General features: G+C 27.6%; 4 protein-coding genes across 9 annotated transcripts; 2 read left to right on the top strand and 2 right to left on the bottom strand.

Moving 5' to 3' along the window:
- Nucleotides 1–753: 753 nt before the first annotated feature.
- LOC118065976 (U3 small nucleolar RNA-associated protein 14 homolog A) lies at nucleotides 754–4,250 on the bottom strand. The gene is made up of 6 exons (XM_035081625.1): nucleotides 3,805–4,250; nucleotides 3,412–3,613; nucleotides 2,885–3,184; nucleotides 2,547–2,798; nucleotides 1,283–2,263; nucleotides 754–1,203 (listed from the first exon to the last, which is right to left on the bottom strand). Exons 1-6 carry the CDS (start codon nucleotides 3,909–3,911, stop codon nucleotides 811–813), a joined length of 2,235 nt encoding a protein of 744 aa, XP_034937516.1. The 5' UTR covers nucleotides 3,912–4,250; the 3' UTR covers nucleotides 754–810.
- A 73-nt stretch (nucleotides 4,251–4,323) lies between these two features.
- Nucleotides 4,324–11,177, top strand: kuz (zinc-dependent metalloprotease kuz). Of its 3 annotated transcripts, XR_004690206.1 has the most exons (15): nucleotides 4,324–5,156; nucleotides 6,005–6,265; nucleotides 6,395–6,586; nucleotides 6,698–7,008; nucleotides 7,082–7,228; nucleotides 7,364–7,509; nucleotides 7,597–7,831; nucleotides 7,930–8,104; nucleotides 8,187–8,364; nucleotides 8,440–8,617; nucleotides 8,726–9,076; nucleotides 9,209–9,373; nucleotides 9,472–9,595; nucleotides 9,882–10,094; nucleotides 10,738–11,177. XR_004690206.1 is itself a non-coding variant. In XM_035081624.1 (14 exons), the coding sequence occupies exons 1-14, from the start codon at nucleotides 5,081–5,083 to the stop codon at nucleotides 10,034–10,036; spliced, it is 2,673 nt and encodes an 890-aa protein (XP_034937515.1). In that variant the 5' UTR covers nucleotides 4,324–5,080; the 3' UTR covers nucleotides 10,037–10,643. The 3 variants fall into 3 exon arrangements, 2 of the variants coding, with proteins under 2 accessions (XP_034937515.1, XP_034937514.1); XM_035081624.1 differs by lacking the exon at nucleotides 10,738–11,177 and having other exon boundaries at nucleotides 9,903–10,643; XM_035081623.1 differs by lacking the exon at nucleotides 10,738–11,177 and having other exon boundaries at nucleotides 9,882–10,643.
- Nucleotides 11,178–11,234: 57 nt separating this feature from the next.
- Nucleotides 11,235–13,902, bottom strand: BBS4 (Bardet-Biedl syndrome 4). 3 transcript variants are annotated; one of them, XM_035081630.1, is made up of 11 exons: nucleotides 13,822–13,883; nucleotides 13,499–13,735; nucleotides 13,295–13,437; nucleotides 12,776–12,888; nucleotides 12,624–12,718; nucleotides 12,387–12,549; nucleotides 12,164–12,311; nucleotides 11,975–12,097; nucleotides 11,727–11,898; nucleotides 11,444–11,637; nucleotides 11,235–11,367 (listed from the first exon to the last, which is right to left on the bottom strand). In XM_035081630.1, the coding sequence occupies exons 2-11, from the start codon at nucleotides 13,584–13,586 to the stop codon at nucleotides 11,317–11,319; spliced, it is 1,290 nt and encodes a 429-aa protein (XP_034937521.1). In that variant the 5' UTR covers nucleotides 13,587–13,735; nucleotides 13,822–13,883; the 3' UTR covers nucleotides 11,235–11,316. The 3 variants fall into 3 exon arrangements, with proteins under 3 accessions (XP_034937521.1, XP_034937522.1, XP_034937520.1); XM_035081631.1 differs by having other exon boundaries at nucleotides 11,444–11,634; nucleotides 13,499–13,902; XM_035081629.1 differs by having other exon boundaries at nucleotides 13,499–13,899.
- Nucleotides 12,878–18,716, top strand: LOC118065977 (sodium-dependent neutral amino acid transporter B(0)AT3). Of its 2 annotated transcripts, none has more exons than XM_035081628.1 (11): nucleotides 12,878–13,434; nucleotides 13,964–14,095; nucleotides 14,696–15,021; nucleotides 15,082–15,414; nucleotides 15,531–15,638; nucleotides 15,716–15,799; nucleotides 15,860–16,021; nucleotides 16,097–16,409; nucleotides 16,483–16,670; nucleotides 16,738–16,939; nucleotides 17,012–18,716. In XM_035081628.1, the coding sequence occupies exons 3-11, from the start codon at nucleotides 14,839–14,841 to the stop codon at nucleotides 17,647–17,649; spliced, it is 2,211 nt and encodes a 736-aa protein (XP_034937519.1). In that variant the 5' UTR covers nucleotides 12,878–13,434; nucleotides 13,964–14,095; nucleotides 14,696–14,838; the 3' UTR covers nucleotides 17,650–18,716. The 2 variants fall into 2 exon arrangements, with proteins under 2 accessions (XP_034937519.1, XP_034937517.1); XM_035081626.1 differs by having other exon boundaries at nucleotides 12,880–13,434; nucleotides 15,073–15,414; nucleotides 17,012–18,715.
- The last annotated feature ends 206 nt before the right edge of the window (nucleotides 18,717–18,922 follow it).

Here is an 18,922-nt window from a genome sequence, read left to right as displayed (position 1 = left end):
GTATCTCCCTCTTTTTTTTTACATTCAAAATTATAGATTTTAATTTAATTTTATATTTTTGCCATAAGACATGAAAATAACTTGCAATGGATCTTATTCTAATTTATATAACTAAAATAAAGATTTTAAATAAACTTAAATAACTGCTGATCAAATTATTGAAATATTTTTAAATATATAAAATATCGTATTAAAATTAAATCTAAAAAAATAATATATGTATATCTATATATATATACATATATTTATACAAATTTAAAAATAAACTAATTATATAATTCAGTATAATCGGTGATGTTATCTAAATATTTAAAAAAAAAATTAATAAATAATTATATTTTAAAATAAATATAAATAATGGTATAAGAATATCTTTATCTTGATTAATTAACAAACCAAGATTAGTAGCGTGTTATAAGTTTTTAAACAACGACAAAAATACAATTGTAGAAACTAGTAGAATTAATTATTATCTTTAGACATTCAATTGACATTAACTGTAAGAAAGTTGTCTAATCAATGAGTTCGATAAAACATTCGTATTATATATAGAAATAGAAGACACATGCGCGAGAGTATTACTAAATTTTTGTAATATTTTTTGTGATATTTTATTATTATTACTTTGTCTATAAAAAATATTGTTATCTTATTTAAGATACTATTATGATGTTAAAATGAAACTAATAAAATTGGTTCAAAAAATTTTCTTGAATTCCTAGAATTTCAATTAATTTTAAACAGATGAAAATGTATGTTTTAATGAACATTTTTATTAATATTGTTAGCATACAATAATATTTTATACTTCTATAATAATTTTATTTTTTTTCTCTTCAAAAGAACTTCATGATCTATAGGATCAATTATTTTTCCTAATTTAGTAACGACTGAAGGTTGAGTAAGTCGTCTATGCGCATTTTCAGGAACAAAATTTCGACCGCAAGGTGCTCTAATGCTTGCTTCAAACTCTGTTATACTGTTAAATGGATGTGGAATATCGCCAACTTGATGTGTTTTTAGTTTATTTTCGTCATTTTCACTGATGATAATATCCTTGTTATTATTCTTCTGCTTCAGGGTCACCGGAGATTTAACGATGAAGCGCCGTTTTTTAGTTTTAATAGTTTTTATATTCACGCCTGTCCAGCTTCCCCAACCAGGGAAAGATTCAATTAAATTCTTCGTTTGCGATTGTTCAGTCTGAGAATAAAGAATAAAAATTAATTACAAATTTTGTTTATCAAAAGATAAAATATATTTTCATTTTAATTTATATTACCTTTGATTGCTTTTCTTCTGCGAATTCATCTACAACATCATCATCTGCAAAAGCTTCACTGATAATTCCTGCTTGATCAATTTCTTCACCTTCACTGTTGCTATTATTGAAGATTTCATTGTCATCATCATCATCATTTTTATATTCAGTGAAGTCAACGCTTATACATTTGGATTTAGTATTAATATAATTTTTTGGATCAATTTCAATACGACTTTTTTTGTTCAAAGTCGATTTTACTTCATTAGATTTCAATATCGGGCGCTCATCTTCTGTATCAATATCATTATCAACTGTTACTCCATTGAAAGATTTATTCACTTCAAAATTAATTATTTTGTCATTCATTACTGGCTGTTCATTTTCAACTTCTTGAATGTCTATTGGTGCATCATTTTTTTCTTTCTTTTTGGTAATAATGTGTTTCTGTTTTTTTTCATTTTTTTTAGCATTGACCTTATCTCTGACTTTGTCGAATAGTTGATCGATTGATGTAACAGATAAAACAGCACCTGGTAATGATTCTTGAGTATTATGAATTGTAACCGGCTCTACTGACCATTTAGTTGTACCCACGTGCTTATTAGTTATTTTTGATTTTTTATTTGAATTTAATTTTGGTGTTGACTTTATTTTATTTTTAAATAATTTATAATTTTCTTCATTCTTATATGTTTCATCATTTTCAACAATTTTATTCGAATTAGATGAAAAACTATTCAAGCAGTCAGTAATTGTAGCATCATCTGATTTTGAAATTTTAGCAGATTTATTTTTTTCATCATAGTATTTGCGACATTTACTGATAAATTCATCTATACTCTCTTCAGTTTTATCATTCATCCAAGGATTTGCTTCAGATGATGTAGACTGTACTGGTCTTGTTACCTCTTGATTTTCAGAATCACTGATATCATCACTATAACGCTTTTCGGTTAAACTACGACCAATTGAAAGTTGTTGAGCTAATTCTTGACGACTCTATGAAATTAATTATTAATTTTGAATAAGAAAAACGAATAACATGTGGAAAAAATGACGATGTAAATTTTTACTTGAATAGTTTGCTTGTAAAATTTTGGTGAAAAATTTAAGATTCAGATACTTTTAACATAAATATTTCTATTGATACTAGCTTGAAAAAAAATTAGAGTCATCTAAATTAAGAAAGCAACTAAGCAATAATAATTAAAATTTTTAGTTTATGATTACTGTTAACTAAGCATCAAGGTTACTTATAATCAGATAATTTGATATCACTTACTTGCTTATCATGTTTCGCTCGTATTTGTTTATTTTTAGCCCATGTACCAGTGTTTTTATGCTTCAATGACATTCTTTCTAATGCCCTAACTCGATCTAATTGCTCCAATTTTTCTAGAGCAGCTTTAGGATCAGTTTTTTGTAATTCTTCAAAATCTTTTAATTGTTGTTTCAGTTGTTTTCGTTTCATATATTTATGAAATGTTTTACTCTTAACTTTTTTCTGTTTATAATTTTTTGCTGCTACATAACTCTATAATAAACAATTAGACATTATTTATTTATGTATTCAATTTTACCAATTTATTACTATAAAAAAAAAAAAAGTTGCAATCTAACTTGTTGTGCACGTAATTTAGCTGCTTCCCTAGTTTTTTCCAACATCTCTTCTAACGTCAGTGGAAACTCATTGGTCGTATCTTTGGGCTCAATAAATTTTTTCGGTTCTAGCTTTTCAATTTCATTTTCAAGTTCTGATTTAACCTTGCATCTTTCGATAAACTCAACAGTTGCATCTTGTTTTATGACAGGTTGTTGCATAGGAAATACTAGGTTTTCTGATATTCTATTGTTATTTATTATTCCTGTCCATTTTTCAAACTCATTTTGGGTATTTTGGAAACCAATTTGACGTTTTAGCTACATTAGATATAATTATTAATAATGTTAAAGCAGAAATCATTAATCACCATTAAATACGTATAAGCATAAAAATAATAAATAACACCAATGATTATTTTTTTTATGACGTATAATGTCGCTTTTGAAATAAATGTATTTATCAAAATTCCATTGCTTATATTAATACGGCTCATCTATTCTAATAATGTTAGTATGATAAATTAAAATAATTCATACTACATTACCTTATCGGCAGTTACTTTTTCTGCTGGTTTCGGTATAGCCCGTGAATACTTGGCAGAATTAATTATTTTTTGGGGTTGACTTCCACTTAACTTTTTTACTAGCTCTGTGACTTTGATAGTATCTCTACCTGAGCTAGAATTTTTGTTGAGATGAAATTCAGAAATTTCTAAAGTTGGTTCGCTTTTTAATGGTTTATTAACTCTGAAAATACACAATTAAATTATTAATTAACTTATTAAAATAAATATATCGGATTATCTAAATTCAGCAAATAAAAAAAATCATGATTGCATATTTGTATTTTTTTATGAGCTAGAAATTACTAATTCTACATAACCTTATTTTTCAAAATTATGTTATAAAAATATGATTATAAATAATGTTAATATTACCTGATTAGATCCTTATCAAGTTTAGCTATATTTTTTAATAAATTAGTATGTGCTCGAATAACATTCTGATCATTGTAATTTTCATTTTCCTCAATGTGAACACCCATTTTTGTAATTAATTAGTATAATTGTTATTTTTAATTTTTACCGACAAATCACTACAAAATTATTAATTTGTATTGAAAAAATATGACACTAATATAAATGAACCTAAAAAAATTGTACTATTGAACTCCGAAACCACATGAATTTGTTAAATTCAACAATGAAAAGAATTAACCTCGAATAAAAGTCAACAGAGCTGAATGTCAACAAATATATTTTGAAGCAAAGTTAGAAGCAAGCACTTGGGAAATTTTTTAACGTTGTGTTGGTAACACTGAAGACTAACCCGAACTGTATTTTTATCCCTTCTACCACACTTTTCGTTATTGCGCAAGCGCACAAGTACATGAATAATTTTTTTCTAAAATCGACTATAGGAAGTTTATAGCGAAGGAGGGGAAATAGAAGGGTTAAATGTGTGTGTGTGTGTCGGGAAATAAAGGGCAATGCCTTTTATTGTCTTGTTGTATTTATATTCATTTTCCAAATAATTCAGTAGAATATAATTTATCGAAAGTTTTTTAGTATGTTATGTTTTGAATGAACGATTATAATCTACTTCGATAAATAGAAAAATGAGTATTCTTTTGTACACTAATTGTAATTGGTTCATACAAACTTTCGGAGCAATTTACTAGTGTACTTGCGCGAAAGTGAGATGTTATTCACCGCCATATTTACATTTCTCAGTTTTTCACATCAGTTACTTATTTATGCATGTCTGTTATTTACTATCGATTCAATGATCATCAACCACTTGATAAATAAATTTAATTTTAATTCGATAAGAACTATGTAATTGTTGAAAGTGTGTTTTTATATATCGTATGTGTTCATTTTAAAAAAGATTCATAGAAGATGATAAAAATAAGTGTTTTTTAGATATATCAATCGTTTATGTGTTAATAATAATGATAGCAATAGTACTGATTATATATACGTGTTTTCCAATACTATATCAGTGGGAAGAAAATTGAATTTTATTTTTGTTGATAATAATCTTCGTTTTTATTTAATGTAATTGATTTCCTACTGTGTATTCTATATAACAATTGAACCATTTTTGTTTTGACATCAACAACAAATATGTTTATCTTCATAATAAATCTAAACTCATAAGTTCTACATATTATTGTTGTACATAGTCAAAACAAATTATCAAATTATACCAATGAATATAAAAACAATGTTTGATGAGTGGTGCAGATACATGATTTTTTTAATTTTTATTCCCAACGTTAACAGTGGTAAGAAGTTTTAATTTATACATTTATATATATCAGCTTAATCAATTAATTCATCCTGAGTCATTATCAATTATTCTTATTCTCTTTCTTTCTATATTATACATATACATATTTATATCTAAATTAAGCTCTATTTTTATTTATTATTAATATTAGTTATTAACTATTTATTATTGATTGTTTAAATAAATTTATAAATGTAGAAATATACTATGGAATAAAATTATTCGTGAAAATAGACATTAGATATCTTTAATAGGCTAATTACATACTTGACAAGAGCATTAAATATATAAACATGCAACGATAAAAACTTTGAACTTTTATATACATTAGATTGCAATTTAGAAATCAGTAGTTAATTTCTCTGGAAATATAATGAGATCATTATATTAATAATAATCAGATAGTACCGTTTTTTACACTATATTCCAAAATATGTTACTTGTAGTTTCTTTACAATATTGTTCCATAATTATTTATACTAACAAGAATATTAAGATTTTCTTTGTCATTCTAGTATCAAACAGTACAAAGTAATCAACAACACACCTGTTACATTTTAACGAATCAGTCTGATAAAAGAGATTTCACTTATAATTTATTTAATAATGTAATTGTTTTTAAACAATAATTACTCGAAACATAGTTGACAATACAAATTGTTTATGCTGCTGGAAACTTAAATAATCATTGATAATAATAAAATCTTTATGCCGATAAGTTAACAATTTTTTTACGTTTCATGAACGTTGTCGCTTGAACTTGCTCATGCAAGACATTCAAATTAGTGTCCCGTAAACTACTGTTAGTCATCGAAAAATCTCTCAAGCAATTATGTTTTTCAGCTCGACCGTTAAATCAGTACATTCGCCACTATGAACCACTCTCGTATTCGACTGATGAAATTCATCGACATCATTTAAGAACCAAACGATCAATCACACAAAATCAGCCAATAAATCTGAAATTCCAAGCACTAGACAGACATTTTCATTTACGAATTAAAAGAGATGTAACCACTTTGAGTGATAAGCTAGTCGTTGAGGGCCCATCTGGAGACATTGAAGAAGTTGATACATCACATCTTTATGAAGGTCATCTAGTTGGTAAGTGTTATTCAATTGTGATAATCGATATTTTTATTATGGTAAGAGTGAATAATAAATTACAATAAATAAATTATTCTTTAATTCCTAATTGATTATTTATTGTTTAACTGAAAAATTTTGTTGTAGGTGAACCCAACAGTTATGTTTTTGGTAGTCTTAGTGATGGAGTATTCCATGGTAAAATCATCTCAGATTCAGACGCTTGGTATATTGAAAGAGCACATTATTATTTTCCCCTTCATGCTATCAATGATTCATTACATTCTGTAATATATCATGAAAATGATGTTGTTGATCCATATGCCCACTTGAGAGAAGGTAATGTTATGCAGTGATTATTTATCTAATGATTATATATTTCTATGGATTTATTTTTATAAAAATAATCAACTATGACATAGCTAATGTAAATTATACTTGATTTTTCAGGTGAGTCAAGTGGGTGTGGTATTACAGAACAAGTAGCAGAATGGATGAACAGAATACAAAACTCTGCCGACACTAGTTCACCTCGTCCGCAATCACACTCGAATGTTAATAAAAGCCAATTACAAAAAAATACTTCGAGTGCTCAGACTTGGAAAGAATGGGAAAGTCCGGGTCACAAATATACAAAAGAAGCCAATATTCGGGATCATCATCGAACTCCTCGAGCGACTCGGCCGAAAGAAGATAATAGAAATACTTGTTCTTTATTTATTCAGACTGATCCATTTATTTGGCGACATATTTCAGAACATGTAAGTTTTAATGTTATACTGCTATAATTAAATACATGTTTTGGTATTATAATATTGTATAATCCTTTTACAGTTACAAAGAGATCCTGAAAAAACTCGTGAAGAAATTTTATCTTTAATCGCTCATCATGTTACTGCCGTAAATTATATTTATAGAGATACTCGATTTGATGGAAAAACTGAACATCGTAACATCAAGTTTGAAGTTCAGAGAATTAAGGTTGTCAAAATGTTTTATTTTTAATTAGTTTAAAACTTTATTAAAGGAATATTTTTTATTAGTAATTTATATTTAGTTAACTATTAAATAATATAACGGTGTGCATGATTAACAATATGCATAATCTAATTCTAGATCGACAATGATACTGCTTGTTCTAATCCATCCGATTCCAAACCTAATGTATTTTGTATGGAGAATATTGATGTCAGTAATTTTTTAAATCAACACTCACTCGGCAATCATGAAGATTTTTGTCTTGCTTACGTCTTTACATATCGGTGAATAGTTTGAGAAAATTTTTAATGAAATTAATATTAATCATTAAATCATTAAAATATTTACACATCTAATATATAAAATTTTAGAGATTTTACCGGTGGTACACTTGGACTTGCCTGGGTAGCATCAGCTTCTGGTGCTTCAGGTGGAATTTGTGAAAAATATAAAACTTATACTGAAACAGTTGAAGGAATGTATCAATCTACCAAAAGATCTCTTAATACTGGTATAATAACATTTGTTAATTATAACAGTCGAGTTCCACCAAAGGTTTCTCAATTAACATTAGCCCATGAAATTGGTCATAATTTTGGATCACCAGTATGTGAATGTTAATTAGATTAATTCATGTATAATTGGAGATTAGTAATGAATGAAGTTTTTTTTAATTATCAACTATTCATCTTTTTCTCATTTAGCATGATTATCCACCGGAATGTAGACCTGGCGGATTACACGGTAATTATATTATGTTCGCTTCAGCTACCAGTGGTGATCGACCAAATAATAGTAAATTTTCTAAGTGCAGCATCGGAAATATAAGTAATGTTCTTGATGCTATGGAAGGTAATCAAAAACGGAATTGTTTTACCGGTGAGTTTCATATTGCTTATTGTTCTTTATTTTTTAATTAAAATATAAATGACATATAATTTATCAATTGAAATTTTTGTAGCTTCGGCTGGTGCTTTTTGTGGTAATAAAATTGTTGAAGCTGGTGAAGAATGTGATTGTGGTTATGATTATGTAGAATGTACTGAAAAATGCTGTTATCCTCGACAAGTATCGGAATACGATAGAAGTCAGAATGAGTCTGCGAAGGGGTGCAGTCGCAGAGCAGGAACACAATGCAGGTACATACATTTTTGGCATATTTAATATATATTAAATATATAATGAAAGTTGTATTGAACTTTTCTCCAATAAAGTCCGAGCGAAGGCCCGTGTTGCTCCAGTGAAACCTGTCACTTTGTACCACTTTCCGACAAAGTTGAGTGTAAAGCTGAGTCTGATTGTAGTTATAATTCAACGTGCAATGGTAGTTCTGCAGAATGTCCTCCATCGTTACCGCGTCAAAATAAAACACGTTGTAATGAAGGAACTCAAGTAAGTGGAAATAAAAATTAAAAGATACCTGTATTAATTAAGTTAATATAGTATACAGTATATTAAAATTAAATTAATTATATATGTAATAATTAATTATCATTACAGCTTTGTATAAATGGTGAATGTACTGGTTCGATTTGTCTTGAATGGAATCTTACTGAGTGTTTTCTAACTAGCAATATCATTCCGAATATTGATAAAAGAAAATTATGTGAGCTTGCTTGTCAAAATGGAACTGATGCTTCGACATGTCGCAGCACTAGTGAATTTGCATTAAGTGTTGGATTACCAGAAGGTGGTATCAGTTTACGACCAGGTTCACCATGTGATAATTTTCAAGGGTACTGTGATGTATTTTTAAAATGTCGAGCAGTTGATGCAGAGGGTCCATTAGCTCGATTAAAAAATCTATTGTTTAATAAAGAGACATTGTTAACTGTCGCACAATGGATTACAGTAAGAATATACTACATTTTTTTTTATAATCATATCAATATCCTTCAAAATTCTTCTAATCGTATGGAATAATTATAATAATTTAAAATTCAATAATACATTAAATTAATGTTTTTAATTTTTTTTTTTAAGGAATTTTGGTGGGCAGTTTTATTAATGGGAATTGCATTTATTATCTTTATGGGTTTGTTTATAAAATGCTGCGCTGTACATACACCTTCTAGTAATCCTAAAAAACCACCAGCACGAAGAATAAGTGATACATTACGGCGGCCGATGAATACCCTTAGAAGAATGGTAATAATCACAATTGCATGCATGCTTGATTACTTTAATATGTTATTTTTCATCATTCACTATACAAAAAACAATTTTAAATTGATTTGACATTTTAGCGTCATCCACATCATCCGCCAGAATCACGAAATGTGACTGCACCCAATGCAAATCGTAATCATGCTTCTCGTGCATTATATCATGGATACGGAGAAGGCCGAGGAGCCCAATACTATCCGAAAGGTAAAAAAAAAATTGACAAAAATCATCTAAATATTTTCATTTGTAATAGGTAGGCGTCAAGTTGATTTTTGTTGCCTCATATATGGTATATTTGCTACAGAACAACGATTGAGAAGAGCTATATTTTCTTGTTAAATACAATTGAGCATATATGAGTCGTAGCATTAATAATTACGTAATCGTAAGTGGTAAATTGATAAATGAAAGTTGCATAAATAGGAAACATTTCATTTTCATATCACTTGTAAATAAAAATAACTATTACTATCAACACATTTCTAAACAGGATATCACTCCGTTCCTACAGCTAGTGCCCCACCGACTTCCGGATCTACAAATCACAACCGTTCCAACCATCCGGAATTATATGCAGGAGCATATTCTGGCTCTGACAGTGACAGAAGAGGACCATCATATGCATTGCGTCACCACAAAATCTGATAAAGAGAGACCAAAAATATAATACCACATTCTCCTTATAATTATTTCCGTATATCAGGTATTTTTCTTCTAAAAACATAACTGCGTCCATAAACTAGTTGTATTTATCAATATTATAATTATTTATCTTATTTGAAAATATTTAAAAAAAAAATCGAAAAAATAAATGTAACATAATAGTAGAACCATACAGAAGGATTTGGTTTTCTTCTCATTATTGAAGCAAACCATTTGAAGTTCAATAAGTGATATTTTATTGTCACCACTAAATTACATTTTGATACTATTTTATATGGAACTAGTTTATAAATCTAATACTCTTTTACTTAAGAATGATTACTTTTAAGATGTTTATTCTTTCATTGTGCAGTAGTGGTATCAATAACTATTCGTAGATATATCATTTTTAGTAAATAAATGTCATAAAAATGTATATTATTAATTTTTTTATTAGTTATGAATATCATTACTGCATTTATATAAATAGTGATTAGAAAAGTATGCTTTTTTAATTATCTTGGGCTGAATTTGCTAATAATCCCAAAGTATTATTATTCGGATTTACAATAATAACTTTTTTTATATAATAAACAAATTAGTATTCTTATTAATTGTTTTTAATTAAAGTAACTCATATTTAAAATTTAAGTCAAAGTGTATTAACTTGATATATACTATGTACACCTAAACCATTCTTATAGGTGTAGGACTATGGAACCAATGTAAAGTTATCTGATATCAAAAAAATTTTGAAAGACAGTCCTTTGTAATGACATATTTTGGAAAAAAAAGATATCAGTCCAAGTACAAGGATTAGGTACAAGGATTTATACGGGTTCAGTATTTGAAAACAACAAAAACTTAAGAACTTCAAGCGTTTAATGAAAAATTATGGAACAAGTTTCCTGACTAGATATTGTCCAATATAAATTAGTATACTGAACAATCTTCTGTGAAAGAAACAAGATGAACTAATATTCTGGTGTAAAGTTTTTTGACTCTGAAAAAGAAAAATAACAATACTCTAAAAGTTAAAGTGTCGATGAAATTAATATACATTTCTCTTCACTTGCATTAAGTGTGTATTGATTGGACCATAGACAAACCTGGTCTAAATAAAGCAAAAACTTAAACAAGAAAATCTTTATATTAGTTCAATTTTAGTGTATAAACCCAATTTTATAATTTTTTAATTGATACCAAAATCAACCAATTTTTACCAGCACCCCAATAGATTTATTATTTAGTTTTTCATTATTAGTTATAAAAAGATAGAATCCTTAATTTGCTTTATTTATAGCTTGTAATATTTTTTTAGTAGCTGCACCAATCTAAAACATTAAAATATAAATTATTCAGATTTTATCATAAAATTTTTGGAGTAAGTTTCTCATTCTCATATTATACCTGTGATTCAATATCCATCACGACCGATATATCTTTTAAATTAGATAAGATTTCGCGAGCATATTCATAATTTTTATTTACTTCAAGAATCGCTGCATAATTCACTAGTACTAGTGGATTCTGAGGAGCTAAAGAATGAGCTTTACATATCGCTTTTTCAGCACCATCAAAATCTTCTAATCTATGTAATGCTTCTGTGATAAGTTTTAATTATTATAGTTAAATTTTAAAAGCAATTGTTATTTCTGATAAAAGAATAAATTTGATAGAATATTCATCTTACGTCCGAGTAATAAATAAGGTATGAAATTTTCAGGAGCATTAGATATTGCGGCACAAAAATAAACGACTGCTGAAGCTGGTTGATCAGAAAGTAAAAATATTTTTCCCAAGTTCAATGACGGCAATAGAGCCAATGGGTTTAAAAAATGAGCTTTCTTTAAACAACAAACTGCCTAGACATCAACAAAAAATTTTGTTTAATTTAAGATTTTACAGAAATCTAAACAAATTATTGATTTAACTACATACTGTTACATGTTTTCCTTTTTTATACAGACACATGCCTGTATTATTCCACACTTGAAATGATTCTGGGCATACTTGCAATACTGATTTATATTTTGATAATGCAACATCGAATTCACCATAAGTCTAAAAAAACATTATACTTAGACTTTTTGTATTTTTAATTTTATGTATTGTAATTATTTTGAATACTTGAATAATATATGTTATTGGTATTGTTGCATCAATACACTTAGGAAAATTAGCTAATACTGTTCCATAATGTTGGAAAGCATTTTTAATATCATTCAGCTTGAGATAAGTATTTCCGAGTTCAATTTCGATATTTTTATCCGAATATCTGTGAAAATAAAATTAAATATCAAAGTAGGAATGATTTTATCATCAAAGGTTCTTGAATCAAAATTTTATTTACTCGTTAGAAGTTTTATAAACTTCTATAGCATCATGAACTCTGTTCTGAGTTATTAATAAATTTCCAAGCTTCAAAGATGGATTGACATTTTTTGTCAACTCTAAAGCTTTTTTTAACTCTTCTTCTGCCTGATCAACATTTTTCAAAGCAATGTAACATTCTCCTAGATTTGAATAAATAAATTTGCTTATAAATTATATATTTTAAAATTAAATAATATTCAAAAATTCATTGTACCGAGTCCTTGATGTATTTGCCAGTCTGGTGTGTTAGAAATTTTTAATGCTTCTAAATAAGATTCAATTGCGTGCTTATGATGTCCTAGAAGGTATCTAAAAAAGTTTTTACATTTTTATTAAAACCATTAAGCTGAAATATGTCCCACTTACAATGAATTAGCAATTTGTTTTAGATTGTTGATATTTATTGAATTCACATCATAACAATTTCTAAAATAATCTAAAGATGTATAAATATCACCTTCTTGTCTCAAAATTACTCCCTGATAATAAATAACATTCATTAATGATATTTAGAATAAATGAATATTAAATTTCATTACCACTATTTCAAAAATTATAATTATCTAAAGCTTTGCCATGAAAACTTGCCTATTCTAAAATTGCTGTTGAAATAATTGCAGCATTTTTTTTGTATTTCACAGTCAGCATTGTTTTAAGATTTAAGTTGCGTGTATATACAATACCAATAAAATAAATTGACGAATGTAATCCTTTATTGTTGTTAAAGTGCTAACAATAAGACACAAAGTGATACAATCAAAGCCCCATCATAATTTTCAGTGTTTTTTAATAAAATGTGAAAATATTTGAATACTCGTGATATTAGCGTGATGATCATAGTGATTTAGCCAGTATCATTTTTTATAAAACATTATTTTTACTCACTTTTAAATAACTAGCATATTCATTTTTGTTATCAAACCTTGCTAACTCATAATCAATAAGTTTTTTTGTCAACAAATACTCATGTCTGGTATAATGTCTATGAAGTAACCAGTTATGGCTTTCTATCGCCAATAAATCAGGTACTTGAAGCAATGAAAATTATTAATTAAAATAATACTCATTTGTATTAATTTTGTTTTTTACCTTTTTTATGACTACTAGATAATATTTCATTTCTTGGTTGTTGCAATGATTGAGGAATAATACCTCCATTATTAAGTATATTGTTCATAAGTATTTATATTTTCTTTGACCTTTATATTTACTATTCTATCGAATCAATACTTTTTATCTTTTGTTTTTCTATATTAACCCATTAAAAATCAAGCAGCTTTAAAATTGCTAAATATTCTTCAATTAGTAATTTTGTTAAGTATTATCCTATAAATAAAATGAACTTTTGTTGAAATTTTATATCAATAAAACATAATAGATTATGCAAATAATAATAAAGGAAAGTATGGTACACAATGTGCCAAAAGTAGCAGAACTGTTACAGTTTAAATTGGAATACAGAATAATTGTGATCCATCATATAGGATGTGAAATGTTGATTATCGAATTCTAGAGCGCCGGCGCGTTTTATTGATTTTCTAATCATATCTATAGAATGAAGAATCCAAAATTTAGAAGTTATATGTTCCAAACACAAGAGAGCGACACTGATATAGTGGTATTCGTACCCTCCAAGTATCCAAAATACCTTCAAAAATTAATTTCTCTTGATCGTTTTTCGAACAGGTCAGTGGATTCTATTAAGTATATTAATTTATTGTTTGTTTTATTGACATAGTTATCAATTGTATGAGATATTAATTGATGTCATTGATTAATTTCAATGTTTTAAGAATGATTAAAAAATAGTATTGACACGTTGTACTTAATAATCCTGTCGCGAATTAATAAATTGCTAAAAATTTATTGATTACATTTGGAAGAAGAAGGATATCTTGTGTAAATTTCTTTTTTTTTTTTCTGAAGAAATTAAAAATTTTTAAATAAATTATTAACATCACTTGTTATATCTATGAGTTGTGTTTTTTTCAAATTTATTCTATCATTGGTATTCTAATTTTTCTTCACCCTTGAACATCCACCTCTTTTAATTATAACATGACCAGTATTTGATGTGAAATTATTACAATTTTCACAAAATTCATTTATGTATAAATTATTAAAGAATCACTTGGTCACATATTGATTATTATCTAAAAAAAATTTACAATTAGGAAAGGTGATTTTTGTAAATCATTCAAAGTATTAGAAGTGATCTCAGAAAACTTTTGGAGTGACGGAAGGTGTAAATTAAAATTTATTCGATAATGATATGAAATTTTTCAGGTCAATCAATAGAATCTTAAAAATGTGGATGAATGATTGAACGAAATGAATGAAATTGTTCCTACATATCTTATACAAACTTAGAAAAACCGACTGAATCGACAAATTTATGACAAAAAAGTACGAATACCTTTGTTAAAATAATGGCAAATACAGCTCATCTGATGCGAAGACAAAGTTCGCGGGATCTGAAACCTCAAAAGAGTGTTGATCGGCTTGAGATGAAAGAAATGCGTGGAAGATTAGTTTCAGATAACCATCAAAATAATCCTACCAACTATGGAACTACTAATCCCGCCTTCGATGACTCTAGCTCTAATAAAAAGGTATTTATCTGAATATTCATTTGGCTTATATGATGTTAATTATAAGTAAAGTCTTTACAGAGTACGAAAGTAAATACAACTAGTAGTGCTATCACTGAAAATGAAGTATTAAAAATGGGTAGCACTGATGAGAAGGCTATATTTCGCCCAGAAGCAGGAGAAGATGATCGAGAAAATTGGGATAGCAAATTAACATTTCTATTAGCAACTATTGGTTACGCTGTTGGATTAGGGAATGTTTGGAGATTTCCATATTTAGCACAAAAAAATGGAGGTGGTGCATTTTTGATACCATATTTTGTTATGCTCGCGATCGAGGGAATTCCAATCTTTTATCTAGAGCTTGCTATTGGTCAAAGACTCCGAAAAGGTGCTATTGGAGTTTGGAGTCAGGTTAATATCAATCTATAAGTGTGAATAATTAACACACTTGATACACGTAAAGAAATAAATTATTTGAAAAAAATTTAATACTCAAATATCATTTCTTACAATTATTTATTCAACAGGTATCACCATATCTTGGTGGAATTGGAGTAAGCAGTGCAGTTGTGTCTTTTAACGTAGCCCTTTATTACAATACTATAATAGCCTGGTGCCTCTTTTATTTTTCTCAAGTAAATATACAGTATTTAATTAATTTTATCATGTTATATTCATCAAATAATTGAATATTTTTATCAATTTATTTTAGAGCTTTCAATCTGAATTACCGTGGGCAGACTGTCCAAATAAATATTTTCACAATGGATCTTATATTGCGGAGCCTGAATGCGAGGTATGTTAATAAAATTTGTAAAATCATATTTATTATTATCATTTTTAATATATTTTATAGAAAAGTAGCCCAACTCAATACTTTTGGTATCGCACAACATTAATGATTTCTGAAGACATCAACACTCCAGCTGTGTTCAACTGGAAAATTGCATTGGCTCTTGTTATTGCATGGATTTTAGTTTACATGTGTATGATTAAAGGAATAGCATCTTCTGGAAAAGTAAAATATTTGTTGTTCATCTATCCTATTATTTGTTTTATAATAGAAATTTTAAATTTGAATTACTATTTGCAGGTCGTTTATGTTACTGCTACATTTCCATATCTTGTTTTAATTATATTTTTTTTTCGTGGTGTCACATTACCAGGGATGTCAGATGGTCTTCGTCATCTTTTTACTCCAAAATGGTATACAATAGCAGATCCTGTGGTGTGGCTTGAAGCAGGGACACAAATATTTTTTTCTCTCGGTTTAGCGTTTGGTGGATTAATTGCATTTTCTTCATATAATCCTGTTAATAACAACTGTTATAGAGATGCAATAATGGTCAGCTTAACAAATTGTTTTACATCGATGTTTGCTGGAATCGTTGTATTCTCTGTAATTGGTATTTAAAACATTTTATAGATTTTTTATTGAAACAAATCAAATTAAGCATTTAAAATCTTTTATTTGTATAGGATTCAAAGCTACAATGGTTTACGAAAAATGTCTAGCTGAAAGGAATATGACACTAATTAATTACTTTGGTAGCGCAAAAGAAATTCCATATGATTTTCTTCCAGGAGCACCTTTGCATTCAATGAATAAATCTGACATTATTATGCCGGATCTTATAGAATGTGATTTAGAGAAGGAATTGGATAATGTAAGTGTAATATATAATTATTACATATTATTATCGTATAAAATAATTATTCTTTTGAATGTTACAGTCTGCATCTGGAACAGGTTTAGCATTTATTATTTTTACTGAAGCAATAAATCAGTTTCCGGGAGCACAATTTTGGTCGGTATTATTTTTTCTCATGCTGTTTACTCTTGGTATTGATTCACAATTTGGTACGTTAGAAGGTGTCGTTACGAGCATCGTAGACTTGAAATTATTTCCAAATTTGCGTAAGGAAATTCTTACAGGTAAAATTATTTGTATTATCTTAATTAAAAAAATTCTTCAGCTGAATTGATGAATTTAATTTTGTATTTTAGGTGGAATATGTTTGACCTGTTGTATAATTTCAATGGCATTTGCTCATGGTGCTGGAAGTTATGTTTTCGTTTTATTTGACAACTTTAGTGGAAATTTTCCTCTTTTAATAATTGCATTTTTTGAATGCGTGGGTGTATCATATGTCTATGGATTAAAAAGATTCGCTGATGATATTGAATTAATGACAGGAAATCGCCCAGGGCTGTATTGGTTAATATGTTGGAAATACCTGAGTCCACTGGCAATGTTAAGTATTTTAGTTGCTTCATTTGTTCAAATTTTAGTAGAAGGTAGTGGGTATTCAGCCTGGATTGCAAGTAAAGGTGAAACAGAAAGACATGAATGGCCAACATGGGCATTGGGTCTTATTTTCTTTTTAATATCTGCATCAGTTTTATGGATTCCGGCAGTCGCAATTTTCCGTTATTTCGGAATCCTTATTATTGATGACAATGAAAAGGCGTGGTTTCCAGCAGAAGATCTCCGAGAATTCCATGGAATTATGCCACATGAAGTAACCAGAACAGAAACATTGTTATTTTGCATTAGACCTGATGGATCAGAAGGTTTGTGTTGTCCTACAGGACAGATGACTGATGACGATGGTGATATTATAAATAACGGTAATTTACGTTAATAAATTTACAATACAATAGAGTACAACAGTTATTGTTATCGAAGGATAATGTATATTTTTCGCGTTATTTGTTCGAACGAACCATATCACATATACTGCTATAAAATATTAGATGATTGAGTATGTCATTTTAATAGAATTTTTATTCAACTCTAGTCATCACTTATGAAATTATCAAATTTACTGTGTGACGACAATAATTTATGAATCGTTCTTACGTATGGTTCATGAACTCAGACAATAATGTTATATCTAGTATGAAATTACTAACGACAATATGAAGGATAAGAGATAAACAGTAAAATTAGAGTAGAAACCGTCCATTTGGAGTTTTTACTATTTGAATCGATTCGAATCTAATAATATAGACTTTGAATTTGTCGAGAAAATCAAGTTCTTTATGAATAATCACAGAAAAAAAAATAATTGTTTAATTGACTCCATCTTTACTAATGATTTATTTTAAATGAGTTCAAGTCATATTCCTGCATATCAATTTACGCATAATACTCTAACAGACATAGACAATTTTAAATTTACAATATGTTTCTCATATGGAACATATCATGGAATATCAAATGTCTATGCTGATGTCAGATTAACAAGATTTTAATAACCAAATTCAAGTGTCAATAATTAATTGCAATGTTCTAAAATTCAAATAACTGTGAAATTGCATAATCAAAAGAACATATCATTCTGACATCGATACAGCAATGCCTTTTTTTCTGGAGTTATAAAAACAAAATTGTTCAATTAAAAGGTATAAATAAATATGTTTTTATTCATATTTACATATAAACTCATAAAAACAAGGTTTACTTTTAATGAACTGTTAACAAAAGTATATATTGTTTAAAAAATTTTTACGTCAGAATTATATTTTTAGTCGTAGCTTGAAAGTAATTTAACGATAAACAAAAATAATAATACTTATCCTTACATGCTATATTATAGAAAAAAAGGACTTCATCTTAATGACAATAAAATCATAATTATCATTCTTAGTTGTTATATTGTATATACAGAAGTATATGTAAGTTATTCTAAATACAACGTTTCTAAAGCTTTGTATTCATTCTCCATATCATCATCATGACTTAGTAGAGTATTATTTATTAATATTAACATAAACAAAATACTTTTTAAGCTCAAGTTAATTTGGAATTATTATATCTGGAGTTTGTAAAATTGTTTTTTTTTTATTATGTAAACACAAGTTGTTATTAATGTTTTTATAATTAATTAATTGTTAATTTAATATTTAGACCTT

This window comes from Chelonus insularis, unplaced genomic scaffold (assembly GCF_013357705.1).
Source record: "Chelonus insularis isolate UGA/USDA-ARS -01 unplaced genomic scaffold, ASM1335770v1 contig_324_pilon, whole genome shotgun sequence".
NCBI lineage: Eukaryota > Metazoa > Arthropoda > Insecta > Hymenoptera > Braconidae > Chelonus > Chelonus insularis.
Note: the sequence above shows the minus strand (reverse complement) of the source record. Positions and strands in the feature narration are given on the sequence as shown.

What these genes read in the sequence shown, in the direction of transcription:
- kuz (XM_035081623.1), top strand. Translation starts at nt 5,081, where the DNA reads ATGAATATAAAAACAATGTTTGATGAGTGGTGCAGATACATGATTTTT. An exon ending in TGAATACCCTTAGAAGAATG is followed by an intron (nt 9,374 to 9,471) that starts GTAATAATCACA and finishes TTGACATTTTAG; the next exon opens with CGTCATCCACATCATCCGCC. An exon ending in AGCCCAATACTATCCGAAAG is followed by an intron (nt 9,596 to 9,881) that starts GTAAAAAAAAAA and finishes ATTTCTAAACAG; the next exon opens with GATATCACTCCGTTCCTACA.
- LOC118065977 (XM_035081626.1), top strand. Translation starts at nt 14,839, where the DNA reads ATGGCAAATACAGCTCATCTGATGCGAAGACAAAGTTCGCGGGATCTG. An exon ending in TAGAGAAGGAATTGGATAAT is followed by an intron (nt 16,671 to 16,737) that starts GTAAGTGTAATA and finishes TGAATGTTACAG; the next exon opens with TCTGCATCTGGAACAGGTTT. An exon ending in GCGTAAGGAAATTCTTACAG is followed by an intron (nt 16,940 to 17,011) that starts GTAAAATTATTT and finishes TTTGTATTTTAG; the next exon opens with GTGGAATATGTTTGACCTGT.
- LOC118065976 (XM_035081625.1), bottom strand. Translation starts at nt 3,911, where the DNA reads ATGGGTGTTCACATTGAGGAAAATGAAAATTACAATGATCAGAATGTT. An exon ending in CTAAATTACGTGCACAACAA is followed by an intron (nt 2,799 to 2,884) that starts GTTAGATTGCAA and finishes TGTTTATTATAG; the next exon opens with AGTTATGTAGCAGCAAAAAA. An exon ending in GAGCGAAACATGATAAGCAA is followed by an intron (nt 2,264 to 2,546) that starts GTAAGTGATATC and finishes TTAATTTCATAG; the next exon opens with AGTCGTCAAGAATTAGCTCA.
- BBS4 (XM_035081629.1), bottom strand. Translation starts at nt 13,586, where the DNA reads ATGAACAATATACTTAATAATGGAGGTATTATTCCTCAATCATTGCAA. An exon ending in ATCTAGTAGTCATAAAAAAG is followed by an intron (nt 13,438 to 13,498) that starts GTAAAAAACAAA and finishes CATTGCTTCAAG; the next exon opens with TACCTGATTTATTGGCGATA. An exon ending in AAAAAGGAAAACATGTAACA is followed by an intron (nt 11,899 to 11,974) that starts GTATGTAGTTAA and finishes GTTGATGTCTAG; the next exon opens with GCAGTTTGTTGTTTAAAGAA.